Source organism: Salmo salar, chromosome ssa05 (assembly GCF_905237065.1).
Source record: "Salmo salar chromosome ssa05, Ssal_v3.1, whole genome shotgun sequence".
Classification (NCBI taxonomy): Eukaryota; Metazoa; Chordata; class Actinopteri; order Salmoniformes; family Salmonidae; genus Salmo; species Salmo salar.
This window is the reverse complement of record NC_059446.1, coordinates 82,936,373-82,963,914: the sequence shown is the minus strand read 5'-3', so window position 1 is coordinate 82,963,914 and position 27,542 is coordinate 82,936,373. Positions and strand designations below refer to the sequence as shown.

General features: G+C 43.6%; 1 protein-coding gene across 10 annotated transcripts in view; it reads left to right on the top strand.

The window, feature by feature from the left end:
- LOC106593124 (histone deacetylase 9-B) overlaps positions 1-27,542 on the top strand; it is a 94,674-nt gene that overhangs the window by 53,937 nt on the left and 13,195 nt on the right. For 4 of the 10 annotated variants that reach the window (XM_045719168.1, XM_045719159.1, XM_045719160.1 and 1 more), the window contains 4 exons: positions 6,179-6,414; positions 13,016-13,181; positions 15,149-15,281; positions 16,604-16,725. In XM_045719168.1, the coding sequence (XP_045575124.1) occupies positions 6,244-6,414; positions 13,016-13,181; positions 15,149-15,281; positions 16,604-16,725 (592 nt within the window). In that variant the 5' untranslated portion in view covers positions 6,179-6,243. The remainder of the gene's footprint in view (positions 1-6,178; positions 6,415-13,015; positions 13,182-15,148; positions 15,282-16,603; positions 16,726-27,542) is intronic. The other 6 variants (XM_045719165.1, XM_045719164.1, XM_045719162.1 and 3 more) reach the window with 3 other exon arrangements.

The window sequence follows — 27,542 nt, the reverse complement described above, 5'->3', positions numbered from 1 at the left end:
TTCTGATGGAGTCACAGAGCTGTGCTGTATGATTCTGATGGAGCCTCAGCTGGATCCTCCAGATCAAAGTGGAGCGTCTTATTAATACCCATCACAGTGAGGGTAGGGAATGAAATATTAAATGAATAAGACATCACAGTGCTGGGTTCTCCCTCAGCCAGCCAGCAGGTGTTTTTCAGGCTATATTTAATACCATTAGAGAAGCAGCAGCACCGTACCGCCAGGGCCCTTTCTATCTGTCTGACTCACTGCCGTACGCAGCCCTTTCATCGGTTCACAGGTTCACCGCTGCGCCTGGAACACCTCCGGTGCTGCTACAAAATAGTATTTTGTCAAGTACTTACCACTAAGATTAATATTCCCTGTCACTAGAGGAAGGCTGTGTGCTACAGGTGCTGGGCTGCTCTTTGACAGGAGTTCCTCTGTCATTTAAAATGAGCTGTTTTTAGAAGAGAGAGAGAGAGGGAGAGTGAGTGAGTGAGTGAGTGAGTGAGTGAGTGAGTGAGTGAGTGAGTGAGTGAGTGAGTGAGTGAGTGAGTGAGTGAGTGAGTGAGTGAGTGAGTGAGTGAGTGAGATGAAGTACAGCCTTGGGGGAGTCCCCTTTGCTCTCTTCACTCTCTGAATGTGACAAAGAAATGAGAAAACCCCTACTATCAAGTAAACAAAACACAGACTGGGAGGATAAGGAAATATGGTGATTGTATCTTTGATTCTATTCATATAGCCTTTCTCAAGACAAGGTACAGGTTACAATGCAATCATTATTATTTCATTTTGTTCAGATATATGTTTGTGGCATGATGTGTGTACGTATTTTTTATTTTTTTCTCCCAATGTATCAACTCTAGGCTTACATAGTGATAACAGTCTAAATAGGATGATGGTAGCCTACCTACCCCAGCCCCAGTGTCACACATCAACTGTAGCTAGGATAGGAAGGATGAGACAAAGGAGACAACACGCAGCAAGACTCGATATCTGTTCTGCAGGAAGGAGGGACATTATTATGTCGCCTGCCGCCGCCTGCAAACGTTACCATGGCAGCCAGTTAGGGTGGTAGTGTGGTGGAAAGGGTGTGGGGTTGTCAGAGCCCAGGATTGCAGCACTTGCTTTAATGTTTCTATTTATAATAATTTATAACGACCCGCCCGCCCGCTGCACCACACAGAGGGGTTGGTCGGATGGTGTAATGAAAAGCTGGTTGCACCGCCACCACCAAGCGGAGGAAAGACAATATGTTTCACATTATCAGTGAACACTATAACAGGGAAGGCATGTTGTTAATGGACAACTGGGCTAATGGAGACTTGTTCTGGTTGGGCTCAACTCTGGCCAACTTGGGTTTGACATTTTATGGGTTTTACATGTGCAGCACGAGTGAGGAACGCTTAGGGTGCATCCCAAATGGCACCCTATTCCATATATAGTGACCAGAACCCTATATGGGGAATAGGGTGTCATTTGGGATGCACCCTTCTAGTGGCCACCGATTCCCATAGTGTGAACAGGTACAGTGAACGCTGTCAGGATTCTCACAACAGGTGCTGCCTGAAACACTGCCTGTATTTGTTCTCCTAAATGTGACCCTTGAGAAGATTATGGCAGTGAATGCACCCGATAAATCTCCCCTCAGCCTTTGGCATTTTAAGTAGGTTTGAATATTTTCTTTCAGGCTAAAAATGGAAGAGACATGTATAAGGCCTGTACAGTGTGTACTCTTCTCACAATGTGACTGATGCCATGACAAGAATAGAACTAGAATATTCTCCAAGAGTTGGAAAAAAGCAAAACGTAGCAGTGAACAAAATGTTCTGTCACCAGAGAACAGTAGTTACTATCTGGTATTATGAGATATGGGTTGCTTTAAAACAAAAGGCTTGCTGTTCTCCATAACCTCATATGACAGGAGGAGAGATACAGTGATACAGTAACCTGGGTTTAACCATCATCTCCTCTGGGGCAGAGAGATGGACTAGCCTTGTCCTCTATGGTGTAAATGAGAGGAGGAGAGATACAGTGATACGTAACCTGGGTTTAACCATCATCTCCTCTGGGGCAGAGTGATGGACTAGCCTTGTCCTCTATGGTGTAAATGAGAGGAGGAGAGATACAGTGATACAGTAACCTGGGTTTAACCATCATCTCCTCTGGGGCAGAGAGATGGACTAGCCTTGTCCTCTATGGTGTAAATGAGAGGAGGAGATATACAGTGATACAGTAACCTGGGTTTAACCATCATCTCCTCTGGGGCAGAGAGATGGACTAGCCTTGTCCTCTATGGTGTAAATGAGAGGAGGAGATATACAGTGATACAGTAACCTGGGTTTAACCATCATCTCCTCTGGGGCAGAGAGATGGACTAGCCTTGTCCTCTATGGTGTAAATGAGAGGAGGAGAGATACAGTGATACAGTAACCTGGGTTTAACCATCATCTCCTCTGGGGCAGAGTGATGGACTAGCCTTGTCCTCTATGGTGTAAATGACAGGAGGAGAGATACAGTGATACAGTAACCTGGGTTTAACCATCATCTCCTCTGGGGCAGAGTGATGGACTAGCCTTGTCCTCTATGGTGTAAATGAGAGGAGGAGAGATACAGTGATACAGTAACCTGGGTTTAACCATCATCTCCTCTGGGGCAGAGTGATGGACTAGCCTTGTCCTCTATGGTGTAAATGAGAGGAGGAGAGATACAGTGATACAGTAACCTGGGTTTAACCATCATCTCCTCTGGGGCAGAGAGATGGACTAGCCTTGTCCTCTATGGTGTAAATGCGGCTCAGTTGGTAGAGCATGGTGTTTGCAACGCCAGCATGTTCACGGGGCAGAGTGATCCGGACAGCCTGTACATTTTTTTGTTTAAATGCATGAAATGAAATGTATGCATTCACTACTGTAAGTCGCCTCTGGATAAGAGCGTCTGGCTAAATGACGAAAATGTAAATGTAAAATGATACAGTGATACAGTAACCTGGGTTTAACCATCATCTCCTCTGGGGCAGAGAGATGGACTAGCCTTGTCCTCTATGGTGTAAATGAGAGGAGGAGAGATACAGTGATACAGTAACCTGGGTTTAACCATCATCTCCTCTGGGGCAGAGAGATGGACTAGCCTTGTCCTCTATGGTGTAAATGAGAGGAGGAGAGATACAGTGATACAGTAACCTGGGTTTAACCATCATCTCCTCTGGGGCAGAGTGATGGACTAGCCTTGTCCTCTATGGTGTAAATGAGAGGAGGAGAGATACAGTGATACAGTAACCTGGGTTTAACCATCATCTCCTCTGGGGCAGAGAGATGGACTAGCCTTGTCCTCTATGGTGTAAATGCAGAGGAGGGAGATATACAGTGATACAGTAACCTGGGTTTAACCATCATCTCCTCTGGGGCAGAGAGATGGACTAGCCTTGTCCTCTATGGTGTAAATGAGAGGAGGAGAGATACAGTGATACAGTAACCTGGGTTTAACCATCATCTCCTCTGGGGCAGAGAGATGGACTAGCCTTGTCCTCTATGGTGTAAATGAGAGGAAGAGAGATACAGTGATACAGTAACCTGGGTTTAACCATCATCTCCTCTGGGGCAGAGTGATGGACTAGCCTTGTCCTCTATGGTGTAAATGAGAGGAGGAGAGATACAGTATACAGTAACCTGGGTTTAACCATCATCTCCTCTGGGGCAGAGAGATGGACTAGCCTTGTCCTCTATGGTGTAAATGAGAGGAGGAGAGATACAGTGATACAGTAACCTGGGTTTAACCATCATCTCCTCTGGGGCAGAGTGATGGACTAGCCTTGTCCTCTATGGTGTAAATGAGAGGAGGAGAGATACAGTGATACAGTAACCTGGGTTTAACCATCATCTCCTCTGGGGCAGAGAGATGGACTAGCCTTGTCCTCTATGGTGTAAATGAGAGGAGGAGAGATACAGTGATACAGTAACCTGGGTTTAACCATCATCTCCTCTGGGGCAGAGAGAAAAAAATTGGACATACCAATTAGGATCTGGCAAAAAATCAGTTATAGAACCCATTGCCCTTTATGGTTGTGAGGTCTGGGGTTCGCTCACCAACCAAGAATTCACAAAATGGGCCAAACACCAAATTGAGACTCTCCATTGAGACTCTCCATGCAGAATTCTGAAAAAATATATTTTGTGTACAACGTAAAAACACCAAATAATGCATGCAGAGCAGAATTAGGCCAATACCCGCTAATTATCAAAATCCTGAAAAGAGCTGTTAAATTCTACAACCACCTAAAAGGAAGCGATTCCCAAACCTTCCATAACAAAGCCATCCCCTACAGAGAGATGAACCTGGAGAAGAGTCCCCTAAGCATGCTGGTCCTGGGGCTCTGTTCATAAACTCAAACAGACCCCACAGAGCCCCAGGACAGCAACACAATTAGACCCAACCAAATCATGAGAAAACAAAAAGATAATTACTTGACACATTGGAAAGAATTCACAAAAAAACTGAGCAAACTAGAATGCTATTTGGCCCTAAACAGAGAGTACACAGTGGCAGAATACCTGACCACTGTGACTGACCCAAACTTAAGGAAATCTTTGACTTTGTACAGACTCGGTGAGCATAGCCTTGCTATTGAGAAAGGCTGCCGAAGGCAGACCTGGCTCTCAAGAGAAGACAGGCTATGTGCACACTGCCCATAAAATGAGGCTGGAAACTGAGCTGCACTTCTTAACCTAATGCCAAATGTATGACCATATTAGAGACATATTTCCCTCAGATTACACAGATACACAAAGAATTTGAAAACAAACCTAGTTTTGATAAACTCCCATGTTTATTGGGTGAAATAACACAGTGTGCATCACAGCAGCAAGATTTGTGACCTGTTGCCACAAGAAAAGGGAACCAGCGAAGAACAAACACACATGTAAATACAACCCATATTTATGCTTATTTATTGTCCCTTTTGTACTTTAAATAATATGACATTCATTTTTATTGTTTATTATCTAATTCACTTGCTTTGGCAATGTTAACATATGTTTTCCCATGCCAATAAAGCCTTAAATTGAAATAAAACTGAGTATAGAGAGAGAGAGAGAGAGAGAGAGAGAGAGAGAGAGAGAGAGAGAGAGAGAGAGAGAGAGAGAGAGAGAGAGAGAGAGAGAGAGAGAGAGAGAGAGAGAGAGAGAGAGAAAGAGAGAGAGAGTGAGGAGGAGTGGAGTGAGTGAGTGAGTGGTGAGTGAGTGAGTGGTGGTGAGTGGTGAGTGAGTGAGTGAGTGAGTGAGTGAGTGAGTGAGTGAGTGAGTGAGTGAGTGAGTGAGTGAGTGAGTGAGTGAGTGAGTGAGTGAGAAGGGGAACACCAAAACAAGAACAAACAAACACAGAGTCCAAACTCACAAACATTTTTATTTTTATTTTGTTAATAATTAAAACATTCAATTGGAAACCAGAGATGTGTTCTGGTTGATGATGCAGAGTGGAGGGAATCAAGAGGGAGCACATCCCCTAAACGGATGGTTTATTTATTTATTTATGGAGCCGTGAACAGACAGGATTTGTATGTAAATATTGAAATAACTACTGAGACATGTCGTGCCAAGGGTCCATTGAGTCTCTGTGCTGTTGCCCTAAGTGGGATCCCTGAAGACTTGAAGGCTTTGTGTCAGGAAGTGATCTGCTGTTTGTTTATAGAAACTGTAATATAATTGTGGCTTTTTGAGGATGACACGAGAAGAGGAGACGCAGGGAGGAGAAGAGGAGAGGCAGGGAGGAGGAGAGACAGAGGCAGGGAGGAGGGAAGGCAGAGCGGCAGGGAGGAGGAGAGAGAGAGGTAGGGAGGAGGAGAGACAGAGAGGCAGGGAGGAGGAGAGACAGAGAGGTAGGGAGGAGGAGCGGCAGGGAGGAGCAGAGGCAAAGAGAAGTTCCTGTCTTTGGTTCCTGTCTCTCTCTCTTTTTCTTTGGTGCTGTGCCCATAAGCTGTCTTTCCCTTCGAAAGCTTCTCCTCTTTCCTCTGCTGAAAACACCATGCACTTTCTATAGGCACTCATGTAATGCAAAGTACAGTTTGTTCTCTGCTACGGGACTGTTAAGTAATTCAGAGTGGTAACTCACTAAGACTAATGTAGGTATGTTTATGAATATGAATATAATATAGGAAAATATTGTGCTCATAGTTCATATTCTCCCTCCCTCCCTCTCCCAGTGGACATTAAGCCAGAGGTACTTTTGGACCCCGTGTCTCCGTTGGACCTGCGTACAGACCTGAGGATGCTGGGGCCTGGCTCGGACCCGGGAATGTGGGAGCGTCAGTTGCAGCAGGAGCTGCTCCTCATCCAGAAACAGCAGCAGGTCCAGAAACAGCTGCTGATCAGCGAGTTCCAGAAGCAGCATGAGAATCTGACCCGCCAGCACCAGGCCCAGCTCCAGGAGCACCTCAAGGTCAGGACTACAACATCAACTACAGTATAGTATAGTAACAGTAGTATAGCATAGTATAGTATAGCACAGCATAGTATAGTATAGTATAGCAACCGCAGTATAGTACAGCGACAGTAGTATAATAGAGTACAGTATAGTATAGTATAGCATAGCATAGTATAGTATAGTACAACAACAGTAGTATAGAATAGTATAGTATAGCATAGCATAGCACAGTATAGCAACAGTAGTATAGTATAGTATAGTATAGTATAGTATAGTATAGTATAGTATAATATAGTATAGAATAGAAACTGACACACCAGCACCAGGCCTAGCATCAGGAGCAAATCAAAGTCGGAATCCCTCACAGTTAAACAGAACAATAGTTTACAAACAGTAGTATAGCATAGTCAGAGTATAGTAATATTAGAATAGTATAGTAATAACATAGTATAGTAATGGTATAGTATAGAAATAGTATAGTAATAATATTGTCTAATACAGTGATATTATAGTAATAATAGAGTATAGTATAGTGATAGTAGGATAGTATAGTACAGTAATAGTATAGTAATAATATAGTATAGTAATAGTACAGAAAGGAATTGTATGGCAATAGTATAGTAATGGTATAGAATTAGTATAGTATAGTAATAGTATAGCAACAGTGTAGTAATAGTATAGAAATAGTATAGTAATAGTATAGCAATTTTAGCATTGTATAGTAGTACTATAGTAATATTAGCATAATATAGTAATAGTATAGTGATAGTATAGTAATATTAGCATAGTATAGTAATAGTTTAGAATACAGTATAGTGACATTGGCATAGTATAGTAATAGAATAGAAATAGTATAGTACTAGTATGGTAATAGGATAGTAATCGTATAGCAATATTAGCATAGCATAGTAATAGTATAGAAATAGTATAGTAATAGTATTCTATAGTAATATTATGGTAATAGTATAGTACAGTAGTAGTATACAGTAGTATAGTAATAGTATTGCAATAGTGATAGTATAGCAATGGTATAGCATAGCAATATTGTAGAAGTAGTATAGTAATAGTAATATTAGCATGGTATAGTAATGGTATAGTATAGTAATAGCAATAATATTGTATAATATAGTATATAAATAGTATAGTATAGGAATAATATAGCATAGTAAAGTAATAGTATAGTAATAATATAGCATAGTATAGTAATAGTAGGATAACATAGTAATATTACTGTAATAGTACAGTACTGTAATATTATTGTAATAGTACAGTAATAATATAGTATGGCATAGTAATAGCATAGTATAGAAATAGTATAGTAATAGTATGGTAATTGTATAGTAGTAGTACAGTGATGGTACAGCGCTAGTATAGTAATATTAGCATAGTATAGCATAGTAATAATATAGTGTAGTAATAGTATACTATAGTACTATAATAGTATAGTAATAGTACAGTAATAGTATCAAATCAAATCAAAATCAAAGTTATTTATATAGCCCTTCTTACATCAGCTGATATCACAAAGTGCTGTACAGAAACCCAGCCTAAAACCCCAAACAGCAAGCAATGCAGGTGTAGAAGCACGGTGGCTATGGAAAACTCCCTAGAAAGGCCAAAACCTAGGAAGAAACCTAGAGAGGAACCAGGCTATGAGGGGTGGCCAGTCCTCTTCTGGCTGTGCCGGGTGGAGATTATAACAGCACATGGCCTAGATGTTCAAAAGTAATATAGTATAGTAATATTATAGTAATAGCAATAATATATTATAGTATAGTAATAGTAGCATTGTATAGTATAGTAATAGTATAGTAATAGTGAATATATAGTAGTTCATAATTCTTGTGTGTGAAAGTAGTACTATATCTTTGATGCAAGGTTGCTTGAGTATAGGCTATGCTAGGAGAAAAACAGTCACCGATGCTCACTGGGAACAATGCTTCAAGATACAGTGCATTCGGAAAGTATTTAGACCCCTTCCCTTTTTCCACATTTTCTTACTTTACAGCCTTATTCTAAAATTGATTAAATTAATTATCATCAATCTACACACAATACCCCATAATGACAAAGCTAAAACAGGTTATTACCTTATTTACATAAGTATTCAGACCTTTTGCTATGAGACTCGAAATTGAGCTTGGGTGCATCCTGTTTCCATTGATCATCCTTGAGGTGTTTCTACAACTTAATTGGAGTTCATCTGTGGTAATTTCAATTGATTGGACATGATTTGGAAAGGCACACACCTGTATATATAAGGTCCCACAGTTGACAGTGCATGTCAGTTCAAAAACCAAGCCACGGGGTCGAAGGAATTGTCCGTAGAGCTCCGAGACAGGATTGTGTCGAGGCACAGATCTGGAGCAGGGTACCAAAGAATGTCTGCAGCATTGAAGGTCAACAAGAACACAGTGACCTCCATCATTCTTAAATGGAATTAAATGGAAGAAGTTTGGAACTAGGGCTGGGCGATATGGCCAAAATCTCATATCCCGATATAGGTCATTTCATATCTCGATAACGATACATATCACGATATAGCACATTTTCTGTAAATTCAATGAATAAATAGTTTATATAAAATGACCACATGTAAAGGCCTATTTCTTATTACATTTTGAATTAAATTCAACAAATAAAGGTACTTACTCATATTTGATTATTTCTCCTTTTATTTATAACCTTTGTGCAAATTTTAAATGAAGCATGTAACAAATCTAAAATATTAATGTATAAAATATAAAAAGGTAAATAGAAAACACCTCAACTACAGTTGCAAACAAAATAAATATAGGCCTAATATATATATATATATATATATATATATATATATATATATATATATATATATATATATATATTACACTGCTCCAAAAAATAAAGGGAACACTAAAATAACACATCCTAGATCTGAATGAATGAAATAATCTTATTAAATACTTTTTTCTTTACATAGTTGAATGTGCTGACAACAAAATCACACAAAAATAATCAATGGAAATCCAATGTATCAACCCATGGAGGTCTGGATTTGGAGTCACACTCAAAATTAAAGTGGAAAACCACACTACAGGCTGATCCAACTTTGATGTAATGTCCTTAAAACAAGTCAAAATGAGTCTCAGTAGTGTGTGTGGCCTCCACGTGCCTGTATGATCTCCCTACAACGCCTGGGCATGCTCCTGATGAGGTGGCGGATGGTCTCCTGAGGGATCTCCTCCCAGACCTGGACTAAAGCATCCGCCAACTCCTGGACAGTCTGTGGTGCAACGTGGCGTTGGTGGATGGAGCGAGACATGATGTCCCAGATGTGCTCAATTGGATTCAGGTCTGGGGAACGGGCGGGCCAGTCCATAGCATCAATGCCTCTCTTGCAGGAACTGCTGACACACTCCAGCCACATGAGGTCTAGCATTGTCTTGCATTAGGAGGAACCCAGGGCCAACCGCACCAGCATATGGTCTCACAAGGGGTCTGAGGATCTCATCTCGGTACCTAATGGCAGTCAGGCTACCTCTGGCGAGCACATGGAGGGCTGTGCGGCCCCCCAAAGAAATGCCACCCCACACCATGACTGACCCACCACCAAACCGGTCATGCTGGAGGATGTTGCAGGCAGCAGAACGTTCTCCATGGTGTCTCCAGACTCTGTCACGTCTGTCACATGTGCTCAGTGTGAACCTGCTTTCATCTGTGAAGAGCACAGGGCGCCAGTGGCGAATTTGCCAATCTTGGTGTTCTCTGGCAAATGCCAAACGTCCTGCACGGTGTTGGGCTGTAAGGACAACCCCCACCTGTGGACGTCGGGCCCTCATACCACCCTCATGGAGTCTGTTTCTGACCGTTTGAGCAGACACATGCACATTTGTGGCCTGCTGGAGGTCATTTTGCAGGGCTCTGGCAGTGCTCCTCCTGCTCCTCCTTGCACAAAGGCGGAGGTAGCGGTCCTGCTGCTGGGTTGTTGCCCTCCTACGGCCTCCTCCACGTCTCCTGATGTACTGGCCTGTCTCCTGGTAGCGCCTCCATGCTCTGGACACTACGCTGACAGACACAGCAAACCTTCTTGCCACAGCTCACATTGATGTGCCATCCTGGATGAGCTGCACTACCTGAGCCACTTGTGTGGGTTGTAGACTCCATCTCATGCTACCACTAGAGTGAAAGCACCGCCAGCATTCAAAAGTGACCAAAACATCAGCCAGGAAGCATAGGAACTGAGAAGTGGTCTGTGGTCACCACCTGCAGAACCACTCCTTTATTGGGGGTGTCTTGCTAATTGCCTATAATTTCCACCTGTTGTCTATTCCATTTGCACAACAGCATGTGAAATGTATTGTCAATCAGTGTTGCTTCCTAAGTGGACAGTTTGATTTCACAGAAGTGTGATTGACTTGGAGTTACATTGTGTTGTTTAAGTGTTCCCTTTATTTTTTTGAGCAGTGTATATATTTTGGGGGGCTTGCCTGTTTTGCATGTTATTTTGGCATTAATACGTGTCACATATCAATTTGCATTTGGTACCTTGGGTCAAGTGTTAGCACCAACTCATGAAAGCCCTGTTTCTCGACCGTGTAAATTGGGGCCTTGTCTTTGCAGATGTAAGCTGTAACGGAAGCTGTTATCTCCTTCCATCTTCGTGATTCTTTGCCATATGGTGTGCCGCGGGCAAAAGCCTCTTGCAACGTCTGAGTCTGGGATTTGTTTTGAGCACTCGACTGTACTTTTTTGAGTCTCATCTGTAGACTCTCTTCGTACTGTCTCACATGATTCTTGCGTAGGTGGTAAAATAGGTTAGTGGTGTTTGAGCCTGTTGTCAGGACCGGCCTGCGGCATATTTTGCAGAGGATGGTTTTCTGGTCCGTCAGACTTTTCATACCCAAACCAGCTCTGTGTCTCCGTGCTCTGTGTCACGTTCACTCTCCTCCATGTTTGTTTGTGTTTCAAAGAGTGTGTTTTACGACACAACGAAATAAACGATAGAGCATAATATGAAACGATAGACGTTTTTCTATCGTCGCACAATATATATCGTCATATCACCCAGCCCTATTTGGAACCACCAAGACTCTTCCTAGAGCTGGCCGCTTGGCCAAACTGGGCAATCGGGGCCTTGGTCAGGGAGGTGACCAACAATCCGATGGTCACTCTGACAGAGCGCCAGAGTTCCTCTGTGGAGATGGGAGAATGTTCCAGAAGGACAACCATCTCTGCAGCACTCCACCAATCAGGCCTTTATTGTAGAGTGGCCAGAAGGAAGCCACTCCTCAGTAAAAGGCACATGGCAGTCCGCTTGGTGTTTGCCAAAAGGCAACTTACGGATTCCCAGACCATGAGAAACAAGATTCTCTGGTCTGATGAAACCAAGATTGAACTCTTTGGCCTGAATTCCAAGAGTCATGTCTGGAGGAAACCTGGCACCATTCCTACTGTGAAGAATGGTGGTGGCAGCATCATGCTGTGGGGATGTTTTTCAGTGGCAGGGACTGGGAGACTAGTCAGGATCGAGGGAAAAATGAACGGAGGAAAGTACAGAGAGATGAAAACCTGCTCCAGAGAGCTCAGGACCTCAGACTGGGGGAAGGTTCACCTTCAACAGGACAATGACCCTAAGCACACAGCCAAGACAACGCAGGAGTGGCTTCGGGACAAGTCTTTGAACGTCCTTGAGTGGCCCAACAAGAGCCCGGACTTGAACCTGATCAAACATCTCTGGAGAGACCTGAAAATAGCTGTGCAGCGACGCTCCCCATCCAAACTGACAGAGCTTGAGAGGATCTGCAGAGAAGAATGAGAGAAACTCCCAAAATATAGGTGTTTGTAGAGTCATACCCATTGCTGCCAAAGGTGCTTCAACAAAATACTGAGTAAAGGGTCTGGATACTTATGTAAATGTCATATTTCCGTTTTTTATTTTTAATACATTTTCAAAAAAATTGAAAAACCTGTTTTTGCTTTGTCACTGTGTGTAGGTTGATGAGGGGGAAAAACTCATCAATTTTAGAATAAGGCTGTGACGTAACACAATGTGGAAAAAGTCAAGGGGTCTGAATATTTTCCGAATGCACTGTAAATACTTCAATATGATCTAGTTATTTTCAGTACAGGTTTCCCCCTTTCTACCAGGACTACACTACAAAGCACCTTCACCACTATAGTTTGTTACTGTATGGATGGGGTCCATACTGTCTGACTGACTGTCTCTCTCTCTCTCTCTCTCTCTCTCTCTCTCTCTCTCTCTCTCTCTCTCTCTCTCTCTCTCTCTTTCGCTCTAACTCCCTCCCTCTCTCTCTCTCTCCCTCTCTCTCTCTCTCTCTTTCGCTCTAACTCCCTCCCTCTCTCTTTCTCTCTCTCTCTCTCTCTCTCTCTCTCTCTCTCTCTCTCTCTCTCTCTCTCTCTCTCTCTCTCTCTCTCTCTCTCTCTCTCTCTCTCTCTCTCTCTCTCTCTCTCTCTCTCTCTCTCTCTCTCCCTCTCTCTCTCTCTCTCTCTCTCTCTCTCTCTCTCTCTCTCTCTCAATCTCTCTCTCTCTCGCTCGCTCTGTCTCTCTCCCCCTCTCTCTCTGTATCTCCCTCTGTCTCTCTCTCTCTCTCCCTCTCTCTCTGTGTGTGTGTGTTAGCTGCAACAGGAGCTGCAGGCCATGAAGCAGCAGCAGGAGCTGGTGGAGAAGGAGAGGAGGCAACAGCAGCAGCAGCAGAGCCAGCAGGAGAAGGAGCAGGAGAGACATCGGAGGGAGCAGCATGTCCTCTGTCTCAGCCTCAGGGGCAAGGAGCGCACCAGAGAGAGTAAGAGCTCGCCACCGATCCACTCACCACCGCTAACTCTCTGCCCAATCACTGATAACTAACCTCCTCCCCAACTCAATTGATACTGCATGTATAGATAAATAGAGGGCTCATGAACGAGATTAACCGATAACTAACTGCTAGTTTACTAACCAAAACCTTGGAGGTTGCTAACTCACCTTTTGTCATTGTGGCTCTTTTATCAGAATGGTAATGATTGTAACAGTGCAAGGCTGTACACTGAGATGAACAACCAATGGGGAAACAAGCATTCTTATTTCCAACACTAGCCACGGCTGTAGTGACTAGTGATGACTAATGAGACACTAGCCAAGGCTGTAGTGACTAGTGATGACTAATGAGACACTAGCCAAGGCTGTAGTGACTAGTGATGACTAATGAAACACTAGCCAAGGCTGTAGTGACTAGTGATGACTAATGAAACACTAGCCAAGGCTGTAGTGACTAGTGATGACTAATGAGACACTAGCCAAGGCTGTAGTGACTAGTGATGACTAATGAGACAATAGCCAAGCCTGTAGTGACTAGTGATGACTAATGAAACACTAGCCAAGCCTGGAGTGACTAGTGATGACTAATGAAACACTAGCCAAGCCTGTAGTGACTAGTGATGACTAATGAGACACTAGCCAAGGCTGTAGTGACTAGTGATGACTAATGAGACACTAGCCAAGGCTGTAGTGACTAGTGATGACTAATGAGACACTAGCCAAGGCTGTAGTGACTAGTGATGACTAATGAAACACTAGCCAAGGCTGTAGTGACTAGTGATGACTAATGAAACACTAGCCAAGGCTGTAGTGACTAGTGATGACTAATGAGACACTAGCCAAGGCTGTAGTGACTAGTGATGACTAATGAAACACTAGCCAAGGCTGTAGTGACTAGTGATGACTAATGAGACACTAGCCAAGGCTGTAGTGACTAGTGATGACTAATGAAACACTAGCCAAGGCTGTAGTGACTAGTGATGACTAATGAAACACTAGCCAAGGCTGTATTGACTAGTGATGACTAATGAAACACTAGCCAAGGCTGTAGTGACTAGTGATGACTAATGAGACACTAGCCAAGGCTGTAGTGACTAGTGATGACTAATGAAACACTAGCCAAGGCTGGAGTGACTAGTGATGACTAATGAAACACTAGCCAAGGCTGTAGTGACTAGTGATGACTAATGAAACACTAGCCAAGGCTGGAGTGACTAGTGATGACTAATGAAACACTAGCCAAGGCTGGAGTGACTAGTGATGACTAATGAAACACTAGCCAATGCTGTAGTGACTAGTGATGACTAATGAAACACTAGCCAAGGCTGTAGTGACTAGTGATGACTAATGAGACACTAGCCAAGGCTGTGACTTGGGCTTTATTGTTGCATGTTCTTTCCCCACTAGAGGGAGATGTTCCTACATTAGATGTGGATCCACTCAGAAAGATCAATTCTATGGGAAATAAAAGACCTGCTATTTGGTGTGCTAATTATGGATAGTGTTAAAAATCATACAATGTGAGACTCATATTACAGAGCAATACATTGTGGGGATGTGATGAAAACCTACTATAGAATAGGTAAACCCAGTATCTACCATTTCAATGCAACACTATGTGTGGATGTGATGAAAACCTACTAGATGTAGGTGCTGTATAGATATACCTATGGTAGACAGTCTCTGCATCCCCAATGGCACCCTATACCCTATATAGTGTGCTACTTTGTATTTTTATGTTTGAAAAAAGCAGTGCACTATAAAGTCAATAGTGTGCCATTGGGGACACATTGTCTCTAAATCTATACCCCCTGAGCCCCAGGGTGACCCCAATCCCTGTCTCTCTCTGAGACTGTACCTCATGGGCCCCAGGGTGACCCCTATCCCTGTCTCTCTCTAAGTCTGTACCCCCTGAGCCCCAGGGTGACCCCAATCCCTGTCTCTCTCTGGCTGCTGGTCTCACAGGTGCTGTGGCCAGTAATGAGGTGAAGCAGAAACTCCAAGAGTTTCTGTTGAGTAAATCAAACAAGGACCTGTCCACTGCCGGAGCCACACACACGCTTATCCATCACCCCAAGCTCTGGTACACGTAAGTACCCACTGTTGTGATTCTGTCTAGTAACTTCTTCCACTACTCACTGTTGTGATTCTGTCTAGTAACTTCTTCCACTACTCACTGTTGTGATTCTGTCTAGTAACTTCTTCCACTACTCACTGTTGTGATTCTGTCTAGTAACTTCTTCCACTACCCACTGTTGTGATTCTGTCTAGTAACTTCTTCCACTACTCACTGTTGTGATTCTGTCTAGTAACTTCTTCCACTACCCACTGTTGTGATTCTGTCTAGTAACTTCTTCCACTACTCACTGTTGTGATTCTGTCTAGTAACTTCTTCCACTACTCACTGTTGTGATTCTGTCTAGTAACTTCTTCACTACCCACTGTTGTGATTCTGTCTAGTAACTTCTTCCACTACTCACTGTTGTGATTCTGTCTAGTAACTTCTTCCACTACTCACTGTTGTGATTCTGTCTAGTAACTTCTTCCACTACTCACTGTTGTGATTCTGTCTAGTAACTTCTTCCACTACCCACTGTTGTGATTCTGTCTAGTAACTTCTTCCACTACTCACTGTTGTGATTCTGTCAAGTAACTTCTTCCACTACCCACTGTTGTGATTCTGTCTAGTAACTTCTTCCACTACCCACTGTTGTGATTCTGTCTAGTAACTTCTTCCACTACTCACTGTTGTGATTCTGTCTAGTAACTTCTTCCACTACCCACTGTTGTGATTCTGTCTAGTAACTTCTTCCACTACCCACTGTTGTGATTCTGTCTAGTAACTTCTTCCACTACCCACTGTTGTGATTCTGTCTAGTAACTTCTTCCACTACCCACTGTTGTGATTCTGTCTAGTAACTTCTTCCACTACTCACTGTTGTGATTCTGTCTAGTAACTTCTTCCACTACTCACTGTTGTGATTCTGTCTAGTAACTTCTTCCACTACTCACTGTTGTGATTCTGTCTAGTAACTTCTTCCACTACTCACTGTTGTGATTCTGTCTAGTAACTTCTTCCACTACTCACTGTTGTGATTCTGTCTAGTAACTTCTTCCACTACTCACTGTTGTGATTCTGTCTAGTAACTTCTTCCACTACCCACTGTTGTGATTCTGTCTAGTAACTTCTTCCACTACTCACTGTTGTGATTCTGTCTAGTAACTTCTTCCACTACTGGAAAAATACTTAAAAAGCAAGCACACAATTTTTCTTCAGGAAAATTAACTTTTCTAGTTACTATTTATCATTCAAAATGATGTATATATATTTATATATATCACTGTTTGCACTTGGCAAGAAGAAATGAACCAAGATTTGTGACGTGTTGGCGCTGTGTGTTCTGTGTCCAGGTCCTCCCACCACACGTCTCTGGACCAGAGTTCTTCTCCCCTGGGAGGCATGTCTCCTGTCTGCCACTACACACTCCCCTCCCATCAGGACGGACAGGACGACTTCCCACTGAGGAAAACAGGTACGGCCACACACACACGCACCCACCCACCCACCCACACACCCACGCACACACACACACACATGCACACACACACCCACCCACGCACACACACACACACATGCACGCACACACCCACGCATGGATGGTCATGGATGATAATAGTATGAACTGCTTGGTGGTCATGGATGATAATAGTATGAACTGCTTGGCGGTCATGGATGATAATAGTATGAACTGCTTGGCGGTCATGGATGATAATAGTATGAACTGCTTGGCGGTCATGGATGATAATAGTATGAACTGCTTGGTGGTCATGGATGATAATAGTATGAACTGCTTGGCGGTCATGGATGATAATAGTATGAACTGCTTGGCGGTCATGGATGATAATAGTATGAACTGCTTGGTGGTCATAGATGATAATAGTATGAACTGCTTGGCGCTCATGGATGATAATAGTATGAACTGCTTGGCGGTCATGGATGATAATAGTATGAACTGCTTGGCGGTCATGGATGATAATAGTATGAACTGCTTGGTGGTCATAGATGATAATAGTATGAACTGCTTGGCGGTCATGGATGATAATAGTATGAACTGCTTGGTGGTCATAGATGATAATAGTATGAACTGCTTGGTGGTCATAGATGATAATAGTATGAACTGCTTGGCGGTCATGGATGATAATAGTATGAACTGCTTGGTGGTCATGGATGATAATAGTATGAACTGCTTGGCGGTCATGGATGATAATAGTATGAACTGCTTGGCGGTCATGGATGATAATAGTATGAACTGCTTGGTGGTCATAGATGATAATAGTATGAACTGCTTGGCGGTCATGGATGATAATAGTATGAACTGCTTGGTGGTCATAGATGATAATAGTATGAACTGCTTGGTGGTCATAGATGATAATAGTATGAACTGCTTGGCGGTCATGGATGATAATAGTATGAACTGCTTGGTGGTCATAGATGATAATAGTATGAACTGCTTGGCGGTCATGGATGATAATAGTATGAACTGCTTGGTGGTCATGGATGATAATAGTATGAACTGCTTGGTGGTCATGGATGATAATAGTATGAACTGCTTGGCGGTCATGGATGATAATAGTATGAACTGCTTGGTGGTCATAGATGATAATAGTATGAACTGCTTGGCGGTCATGGATGATAATAGTATGAACTGCTTGGTGGTCATGGATGATAATAGTATGAACTGCTTGGCGGTCATGGATGATAATAGTATGAACTGCTTGGCGGTCATGGATGATAATAGTATGAACTGCTTGGCGGTCATGGATGATAATAGTATGAACTGCTTGGTGGTCATGGATGATAATAGTATGAACTGCTTGGTGGTCATGGATGATAATAGTATGAACTGCTTGGCGGTCATGGATGATAATAGTATGAACTGCTTGGTGGTCATGGATGATAATAGTATGAACTGCTTGGTGGTCATAGATGATAATAGTATGAACTGCTTGGTGGTCATAGATGATAATAGTATGAACTGCTTGGCGGTCATGGATGATAATAGTATGAACTGCTTGGTGGTCATAGATGATAATAGTATGAACTGCTTGGCGGTCATGGATGATAATAGTATGAACTTTCTGTACAGAAAAAGGAAAGGTAAACATGAAGAAAGTTGGGGCGGAACTTGTAAGACGGCGACCATGTCGCGTACAAACACATACGATCACGCACAACAGCATACACTAAACCGCATACACCAGCATTAATTGACCATACTCAACCACAATCAAACTATTTTTAACACTTAATTCCAAATGAACTGCAGGACATTCCAAAGTATTTTATATCCTTCTATTCTCATAAGTGTTTACATTAAGATATGTGTGGATAAATCCTTCAACAGACATCTTGTCCTCAACCAGTAGTGTGTGTCTGTCTGCAGGGTGGTACAATTACCTTCCATCAATGAGTTATTAATACAATGAATGTGCTGTGACCTCTGTCATCCCAGGGTTACCTCTGTGTATCCACACAGCATTTCCTGACCATACTGATGACCTGCTAATGACATCAGTTAGGCCTATTATGACCTTTGAACCTCCACCCCGCCCCCAAGGCCCCTCTCACCCCTCGTACCCCTTCAGGGGACCCCTTACTCAAATAATGGGGAGGGGTTACGAGGTAAGCCAGAGCAGTAATATCTATCAGAATCCTTCCCTCCTATTTGACCTCTCCCAACACAGAGCCAAACGCGTGCAACACCGACAGAACACTAACACACACTGTTGAAAATATCATACAAAACCAATGCAATCTTTTTTGTTGTATTGTAAGTTGATGATGCTATATATTGTGTGTTATTTTCCTCACAAAGACATAGGCTACAATACTGTTCCCTAAGAACTAACTCCAGTCTTTGGTTATTGTGTTATTAACGGTAATACACAGACGAAAGCCTAGGCCTCACTGTTAGGGCTTCTCAGTTGAACAGTTAATGGAAGACTAAAAGCACCTTTCATTTCTTTAGAGTTATGAGCTCCACTAACTCTTTTGAAAACACACAACTTGTCAGCAAAAGGCAGCTCAGGTTTGTTGGTTTAAAGCTGAGGATCTCTCTAGGGAACACTGTATAAATAAGAATTATACCTCCCTCTTGGTTTCACTGCGCCACAAGCTAAAACGGTTCATAATTTTGCTGTGAGGTCACGGAAATGACATTACATTCTTTCCCTTTTGTGTCTCGTCAAATTACGGCGGTAAACAATAGTACCTGTTTAATGACTTTACCGCATGAGCTGGCATATTGTGTATAAACACAATTTAGAGATCAGGCTAGGGGAATTATATTGTCTGTTTTTTTGGTACTTTGTAATATACATTTAAGCTAATTTGTAGTCATTGTGGAGACTTTGTGATTAAAATATCAACTGGGGAAGCACATGAAAGACAATTGTGTTTATTGTGTCTCTCTTTGAAAAAACAATCTCGCACCAGGAAATACCTCCTCTCTCTCTGTCTGGTAACATACCTGTAAACGTAGCAGGTTAGGAGTGGCCTGCGAGTCCAAATAACCAGTTCCCAAAGTAAAATAATGTGCCGCATCCAAATAAGAGGGTTCCCAGAAATGATTTTGAATTTATCTTGCGAGGCAGACAGAGTCTTACCATCAATGCTTTAGCCTATGTTTACCTTTGACGCAAGCTGCAAAGAAACAGCAAATTTATGAACACTAACAAAACTCTGCTTGCCTTACTTTTTGCAGGACTAAATTATAATAATCCTTATGATCTCCCTTTTGGATTATCTTCAAATAATCTCTGTTTCTCTGAGTAATTCTTATGCATTGATAAAAGCCCCTTATAAAAACATTTCCTGCCCTTTGGATTCTAGAATCTATATGTGGTCATTTCCTGTGCGAGCCCCCCCCCCCATTTCCTGTCCATCTTCATTAAAGTCCTCTGAGAGATTGGCACGGAAGGGACACACACAAAGGTAGTGTTGTTCCTGGACACGTTGTCCGTCATCGATAGCTGACACTCTGACAGGCAGGTGTCACTGAGTTAAGAGGACTGTTGCCGGGCAGAATGAAGTAAGACACCACTGTTTGTTTAAGCAAAAACAGCCTTCTGAAAACAAAGTGGAGAAGACTTTACAGGTCTGGGTTGAGTCGCAAATGACAACCTATTCCCTATATAGTGTACTACTTTTGACCAGGCCCCAGAGGGTTCTGGTCAAAAGTAGTGCAATATATATGCACTATATAGGGAATAGGGTGCCATTTGGGACACAGTCTGGGAGGTTTGACTACCTGGTTTTTAGCTTGGCTGGTCGTAGGGTCTAACACCTTTTGTTGCAGTTGTTGTGGTGAAACTGTAAACTTTTAGCACTTTTATGATTTGCTTTGAAGCTAGCCACTTAGCCAATTCTCCTATGCCATACCTGCCCTGCTGCCTGATGTCTCTGCTGGATAAGTCAAGAGCTACTGTACACAACGAAGATTTTTGTTCCAACAGCCACATGCCTTATGCATGCCCTTGAAAGCCACAGAACCTTTGTCTTAGTTTGGACGATACCGTTCAGAAGTCTATTTGAAAAAGATCAAACAAGCTTCATTTGACAGGCTATGAAATATGAATTGTTGTTGTTGATGCATTTAAATTGCAGTGGGAGATGGGGAGCCCAGGTGCTCTTGTGTTGTTCCATCTACTGTACCGCTACTACTTTGATCGTGAACTTTCAGAAACTGTTTGGTGACTTTACTAGCGAGTAGAAAATAGATTTTATTTTAGACAGAAGAAGTGAACTGACTGCTAGACATGGTGGTTGTTTCAGTCTATAGCTCCCCACTGGTGACAGACGTCAGTTCAATGTCTATTCCACGTTGGTTCAATGTAATTTCATTGAATGTTGATTCAGCAAGTGTGTGTCCAGTGGGTCCTCATCTCTTCTTCATGGTGTTCCATCAACAGACTTATTAAGGCCAGTGTGTGTCCAGTGGGTCCTCATCTCTTCTTCATGGTGTTCCATCAACAGACTTATTAAGGCCAGTGTGTGTCCAGTGGGTCCTCATCTCTTCTTCATGGTGTTCCATCAACAGACTTATTAAGGTGAAGGCTGTTTAAGAACTAAGCCCATAAGCATTACAAATGCTTCCTCTCCTCTGGAATCAGTCCATGTTAGGCTTCTCTAATCAGAAAAGGCCTAGCGGATTCATCGTGCTTTGATCACAAGACCGTCTCTTGAATACTTCCTTCACCCCCACCAAAAAAGCTTTTTATTCCACAAAGCAATACAATTCCACGTGATAAACTTGTTTACTTGACCGTACATCCTCTTTGTGCCATGTCCAGGAATAGACGAGGCTCAGGTCATGTGATGCCCCGGGCCGTGGTAAGAACAGCCTGACTTAGAGGAAAAGAGAGGTGCAACACCCTCATCTCCACTCTTGACCCACTTACCAAACGTGTGTAGCAGGTGCAGTGGAAGGAGGATTTCACATTGCTTTCTGAAACCAGGGGATATTTTAAGGTGTGATGCCTGGAGGCACAGTAACCCGCTCCTTGTACCTCCCCGTGGTCAGACAATGATCCGCGCTCATTTCACTAGTAATAGAATCGGGTGAAACATTGTACATTTGTCTGGATTAGATGAGTTCATGGAAGGGTTTATGGATTTTGAAGCCGGTGGTTTTTGATAAGTATGGTAGAATGACTTATGAACAGGGAAAGAATCTGGTTGAGCTGTATAGCTTACCCAGCTGAGCCGAGCTGTATAGTTGAGCCAAGCTGAGCCAGCTGTATATCTGAGCCAGTACAGAATAGTTCAGGTTTGTATGAAAAGGGTATAAAAGTAAGGCCTTGTAGCCAACAGCATTCCACCACAGTGTCCCAGCATATAGTCTTTCTGTAAGCCTCGGTCCCAAATGGCACCCTCTTCCCTACATAGTGCACTATGGGCCCTCTGGGCCTGGTCAAAAGTAGTGCACTATATTGGGAATAGAGTGCCATTTGGGACAGAGCCTAAGAGTCCCCCTAGCCAGCCACCTGGCCTTGTTTTGGTCCAGCAGCCTAATGGAGACAGTCATCACACTGACAGCAGAGTTAACGTTGAGATGTAGTGGAGACAGGCATCACACTGACAGCAGAGTTAACATTGAGATGTAGTGGAGACCGGCATCACACTGACAGCAGAGTTAACATTGAGATGTAGTGGAGACAGGCATCACACTGACAGCATAGTTAACATTGAGATGTAGTGGAGACCGGCATCACACTGACAGCAGAGTTAACATTGAGATGTAGTGGAGACAGGCATCACACTGACAGCATAGTTAACATTGAGATGTAGTGGAGACAGGCATCACACTGACAGCAGAGTTAACATTGAGATGTAGTGGAGACAGGCATCCCACTGACAGCAGAGTTAACATTGAGATGTAGTGGAGACAGGCATCACACTGACAGCAGAGTTAACATTGAGATGTAGTGGAGACAGGCATCACACTGACAGCAGAGTTAACATTGAGATGTAGTGGAGACAGGCATCACACATTCAGCCTCCACCAACCTCCAACCCAGGACTTTCTAATGTAATAACCTGGTTGATGTATGGACATGTTAAACACATCGTGGCTCATTCATATTGCTACCTGTTTTAGTTGGGTGATGTGTTCTGGGCACTTTGCCAGTTAACCAATGAAGTGGCCCAGGTGTTTGTATCAACGTGAGAGCTGTGTTACTTAGAGATGTCTGCTGCCAGCTTCCCTTCCTGTTGTGTCGTAGGCAGGTAACGCTACCACTGGTTCTTCCACAGAGACAAATGAGATGCGTCCTAAATGGTACCCTATTCCTTAAATACAGTAGTGCACTATATAGGGAATAGGGTGCCGTTTGGGACACAAACATGGTGACAAAGTCTGTCCGTTTCCCACCTCGCCGCTGTCTGGCGTTCCCGTGGCGACGGAGCGGTTGGGATGCGGGTGCTCGGTGGCAGCAAGCGGAGCGGTGGTAAAAATAGAAAGCAATCAGGGCAGCGGGGCATGAAGCAGATTTATGAAGACTCCCTGCAGCGCTTTCTCTCCTTCTATCTATCTCTCTCTCGCTCTTCCTCTCTTGCAGTACCCCTCGCTTGCAGGACTGATGGCTGATGGACAGGGAAAGAGAGGGGCTGGTGCTGCTGTATTTGACAGGACTCTCAAAATAGAAGCATCTGGCCCTGTCAACACCCCCTTAACCCCCCCCCCCCCTCTCGTGTTCTCCCCTCCCCTCGTCTCCCTTGTGCAACATCACGTCGTATGGTCGCATCACAAAAACAACCCTTCTCAATAGTTGAGCTCAAGGAAAGGCTAAATAATTTAAACAACATGGTGTTTAGTTTTTGTATAATACTGAGATAGCCGTTTATGTAACTTTGTGCTCCATCCTTCTCCTACAGCACTAGTAGGTTGACCTCTGTGTTGATCTGGATCCTCCTCCTACAGCACTAGTAGGTTGACCTGTGTGTTGATCTGGATCCTCCTCCTACAGCACTAGTAGGTTGACCTCTGTGTTGATCTGGATCCTCCTCCTACAACACTAGTAGGTTGACCTCTGTGTTGATCTGGATCCTCCTCCTACAGCACTAGTAGGTTGACCTCTGTGTTGATCTGGATCCTCCTCCTACAGCACTAGTAGGTTGACCTCTGTGTTGATCTGGATCCTCCTCCTACAGCACTAGTAGGTTGACCTGTGTGTTGATCTGGATCCTCCTCCTACAGCACTAGTAGGTTGACCTCTGTGTTGATCTGGATCCTCCTCCTACAGCACTAGTAGGTTGACCTCTGTGTTGATCTGGATCCTCCTCCTACAGCACTAGTAGGTTGACCTCTGTGTTGATCTGGATCCTCCTCCTACAGCACTAGTAGGTTGACCTCTGTGTTGATCTGGATCCTCCTCCTACAGCACTAGTAGGTTGACCTCTGTGTTGATCTGGATCCTCCTCCTACAGCACTAGTAGGTTGACCTCTGTGTTGATCTGGATCCTCCTCCTACAGCACTAGTAGGTTGACCTCTGTGTTGATCTGGATCCTCCTCCTACAGCACTAGTAGGTTGACCTCTGTGTTGATCTGGATCCTCCTCCTACAGCACTAGTAGGTTGACCTCTGTGTTGATCTGGATCCTCCTCCTACAGCACTAGTAGGTTGACCTCTGTGTTGATCTGGATCCTCCTCCTACAGCACTAGTAGGTTGACCTCTGTGTTGATCTGGATCCTCCTCCTACAGCACTAGTAGGTTGACCTCTGTGTTGATCTGGATCCTCCTCCTACAGCACTAGTAGGTTGACCTCTGTGTTGATCTGGATCCTCCTCCTACAGCACTAGTAGGTTGACCTCTGTGTTGATCTGGATCCTCCTCCTACAACACTAGTAGGTTGACCTCTGTGTTGATCTGGATCCTCCTCCTACAGCACTAGTAGGTTGACCTCTGTGTTGATCTGGATCCTCCTCCTACAGCACTAGTAGGTTGACCTCTGTGTTGATCTGGATCCTCCTCCTACAGCACTAGTAGTTTGACCTCTGTGTTGATCTGGATCCTCCTTCTACAGCACTAGTAGGTTGACCTCTGTGTTGATCTGGATCCTCCTCCTACAGCACTAGTAGGTTGACCTCTGTGTTAATCTGGATGTCAGTAGTGTTAAAGTGTGAGTGGACGGGGATTCCAGGGCTGGAGAGAGAAAGAGAGAGAGAGAGAGACTGGGCCTTGGCTGAGCCATGGATGCGTCCCAAATAGCACCCTCAGTATTCCTTATTAGCGCCCATAGGGCTCTGGTCAAAATTAGTGCACTAAATAGGCAATAGGGTGTGATTGGAGCTAGGCTGAGCTGGCCTACTGACTGACTCCTCAGTCTCCTCAGGGCTTGACAGGATCATCCTCATCATCACCGCCACGCCTCAACAACACTCAGACACAACAACAACCCTTAATTATATCAACACACTCAGTTGCAGTCTGTACTGTGTGATGCTAGATAGATATTTGACTGAAATATGAACGTTTTTTTTCCAATAGATTTCTGTATATATCAAAGATGTTGCTCTTGCTGCTGGGGATTCTCTGATCCACCTCTACGCAGACGACACCATTCTGTACACATCTGGCCCTTCTTTGGACAATGTGCTAACAAACCTCCAAACGAGCTTCAACGCCATACAACACTCCTTCCGTGGCCTCCAACTGCTCTTAAAAGCTATTAAAACCAAATGCATGCTTTTCAACCGTTGCCCGTACCGCCCGCCCGTCCAGCATCACTACTCTGGACGGTTCTGACTTAGAATATGTGGACAACTACAAATACCTAGGTGTCTGGCTAGACTGTAAACTCTCCTTCCAGACTCACATTAAGCATCTCCAATCCAAATTTAAATCTAGAATCGGCTTCCTATTTCGCAACAAAGCCTCCTTCACTCATGCTGCCAAACATACCCTCGTAAAACTGACTATCCTACTGATCCTTGACTTTGGCGATGTCATTTACAAAATAACCCCCAACACTCTACTTAGACTACATCCAGTTTGCTATCACAGTGCCATCTGTTTTATCACCAAAGCCCCATATACTACCCACCACTGCGACCTGTACGCTCTCGTTGGATGGCCCTCACTACATATCCGTCGCCAAACCCACTGGCTCCAGGTCATCTATAAGTCTTTGCTAGGTAAAGCCCCGCCTTATCTCAGCTCACTGGTCACCGTAGCAACACCCACCCGCAGCACGCGCTCCAGCAAGTATATCTCATTGGTCATCCCCAAAGCCAACACTTCCTTTGGCTGCCTTTCCTTCCAATTCTCTGCTGCCAATGACTGGAACGAATTGCAAAAATCACTTATATCGCTTATATCTCCCTCTCTAACTTTAAGCATCAGCTGTCAGAGCAGCTTACCGATCACTATACCTGTACACAGCCAATCTGTAAATAGCAGACCCGACTACCTCATCCCCATATTATTACTTACCCTCTTGCTCTTTTGCACCCCAGTATCTCTACTTGCACATCATCATCTGTACATCTATCACTCCAGTATTAATGCTAAATTGTAATTATTTTCGCCTCTAGGGCCTATTTATTGCCTACCTCCCAACTCTTCTACATTTCCACACACAGTACATACATTTTTCTATTTTTCTTTTCTTTTGTGTTTTTGACTGTACATTTGTTTATGTGTAACTCTGTGTTGTTGTTTTTGTCACAAAAGGTCGCAGTTGTAAATGAGAACTTGTTCTCAACTGGCCTACCTGGTTAAATAAAATAGTAGGAGCTGATCATTTGGCTTGGTTACATGTTATTTGTCCATGTTGCCTACTCCTTGGTAGCAGTCCAGTAGTCACTCTCTCAACTTCTCTACTTGACTTTCTTCATATTTCTGTCAAACAGAGGCTGTCCATTAGGACTTCATTTAAAAGTGGGTCTGGATTCATTTAGCCTGGGACGTGTTTGTCCAGTGACTTGGGAGTGTGTGTGTGTGTGTGTGTGTGTGTGTGTGTGTGTGTGTGTGTGTGTGTGTGTGTGTGTGTGTGTGTGTGTGTGTGTGTGTGTGTGTGTGTGTGTGTGTGTGTGTGTGTGTGTGTGTGTGTGTTTGGGGTGGTATCTCTGGTTTGCATTAGGAGTGTGGGGATGGTGTGAGGAACGTAGCTGAAACATCTGCCATGTTTTTGTGTTAGTTTAACTGCTGCTACTGTATCAGGCTGTGGTCACCAGGGCAGCAGGTAGCCACCACTTCACTTAGAGAGACCCTGTGTGTTGCTCAACCTAATTTAGACCAGATGAGGTGGAAATGGGCCCAATCTTAACTCATTGCATCTCCTCAAACAGCTGAGAATGTTCTCTCTGAAATGAAATGGTGTCATTTTGTTGAAGAGAAACCACCAGAACTGTGTCTATACTTCTTCTTCCAGGTTTAAATGTATTAAAACTTTGACAGGACCACTTTTCTGACCTTGCTGAGTTGTTCCTCATTTTTACGATTGTGTTTAAAGATACGGAGGGTATGTGTCATTCTGTCCTGGTTGGGTCTACAATATATCAAAACCATCTTTGGAATCCTGCCAGGCGTGAGCTACAGTACCTCCCACTGGTAAACATTTCTTTGAGGGAACTCAAGCTGATTGGTGGCTGTCTTCTCTCTCTCTCTCTCTCTCTCTCTCTCTCTCTCTCTCTCTCTCTCTCTCTCTCTCTCTCTCTCTCTCTCTCTCTCTCTCTCTCTCTCTCTCTCACTCTCTCTCTCACTCACTCTCTCCCTCTCTCTCTCCCCCTCTCTATCTCTCTCTCTCTCTCCCTCTCTTCCTCTCTCTCTCTCTCTCTCTCCTCCTCC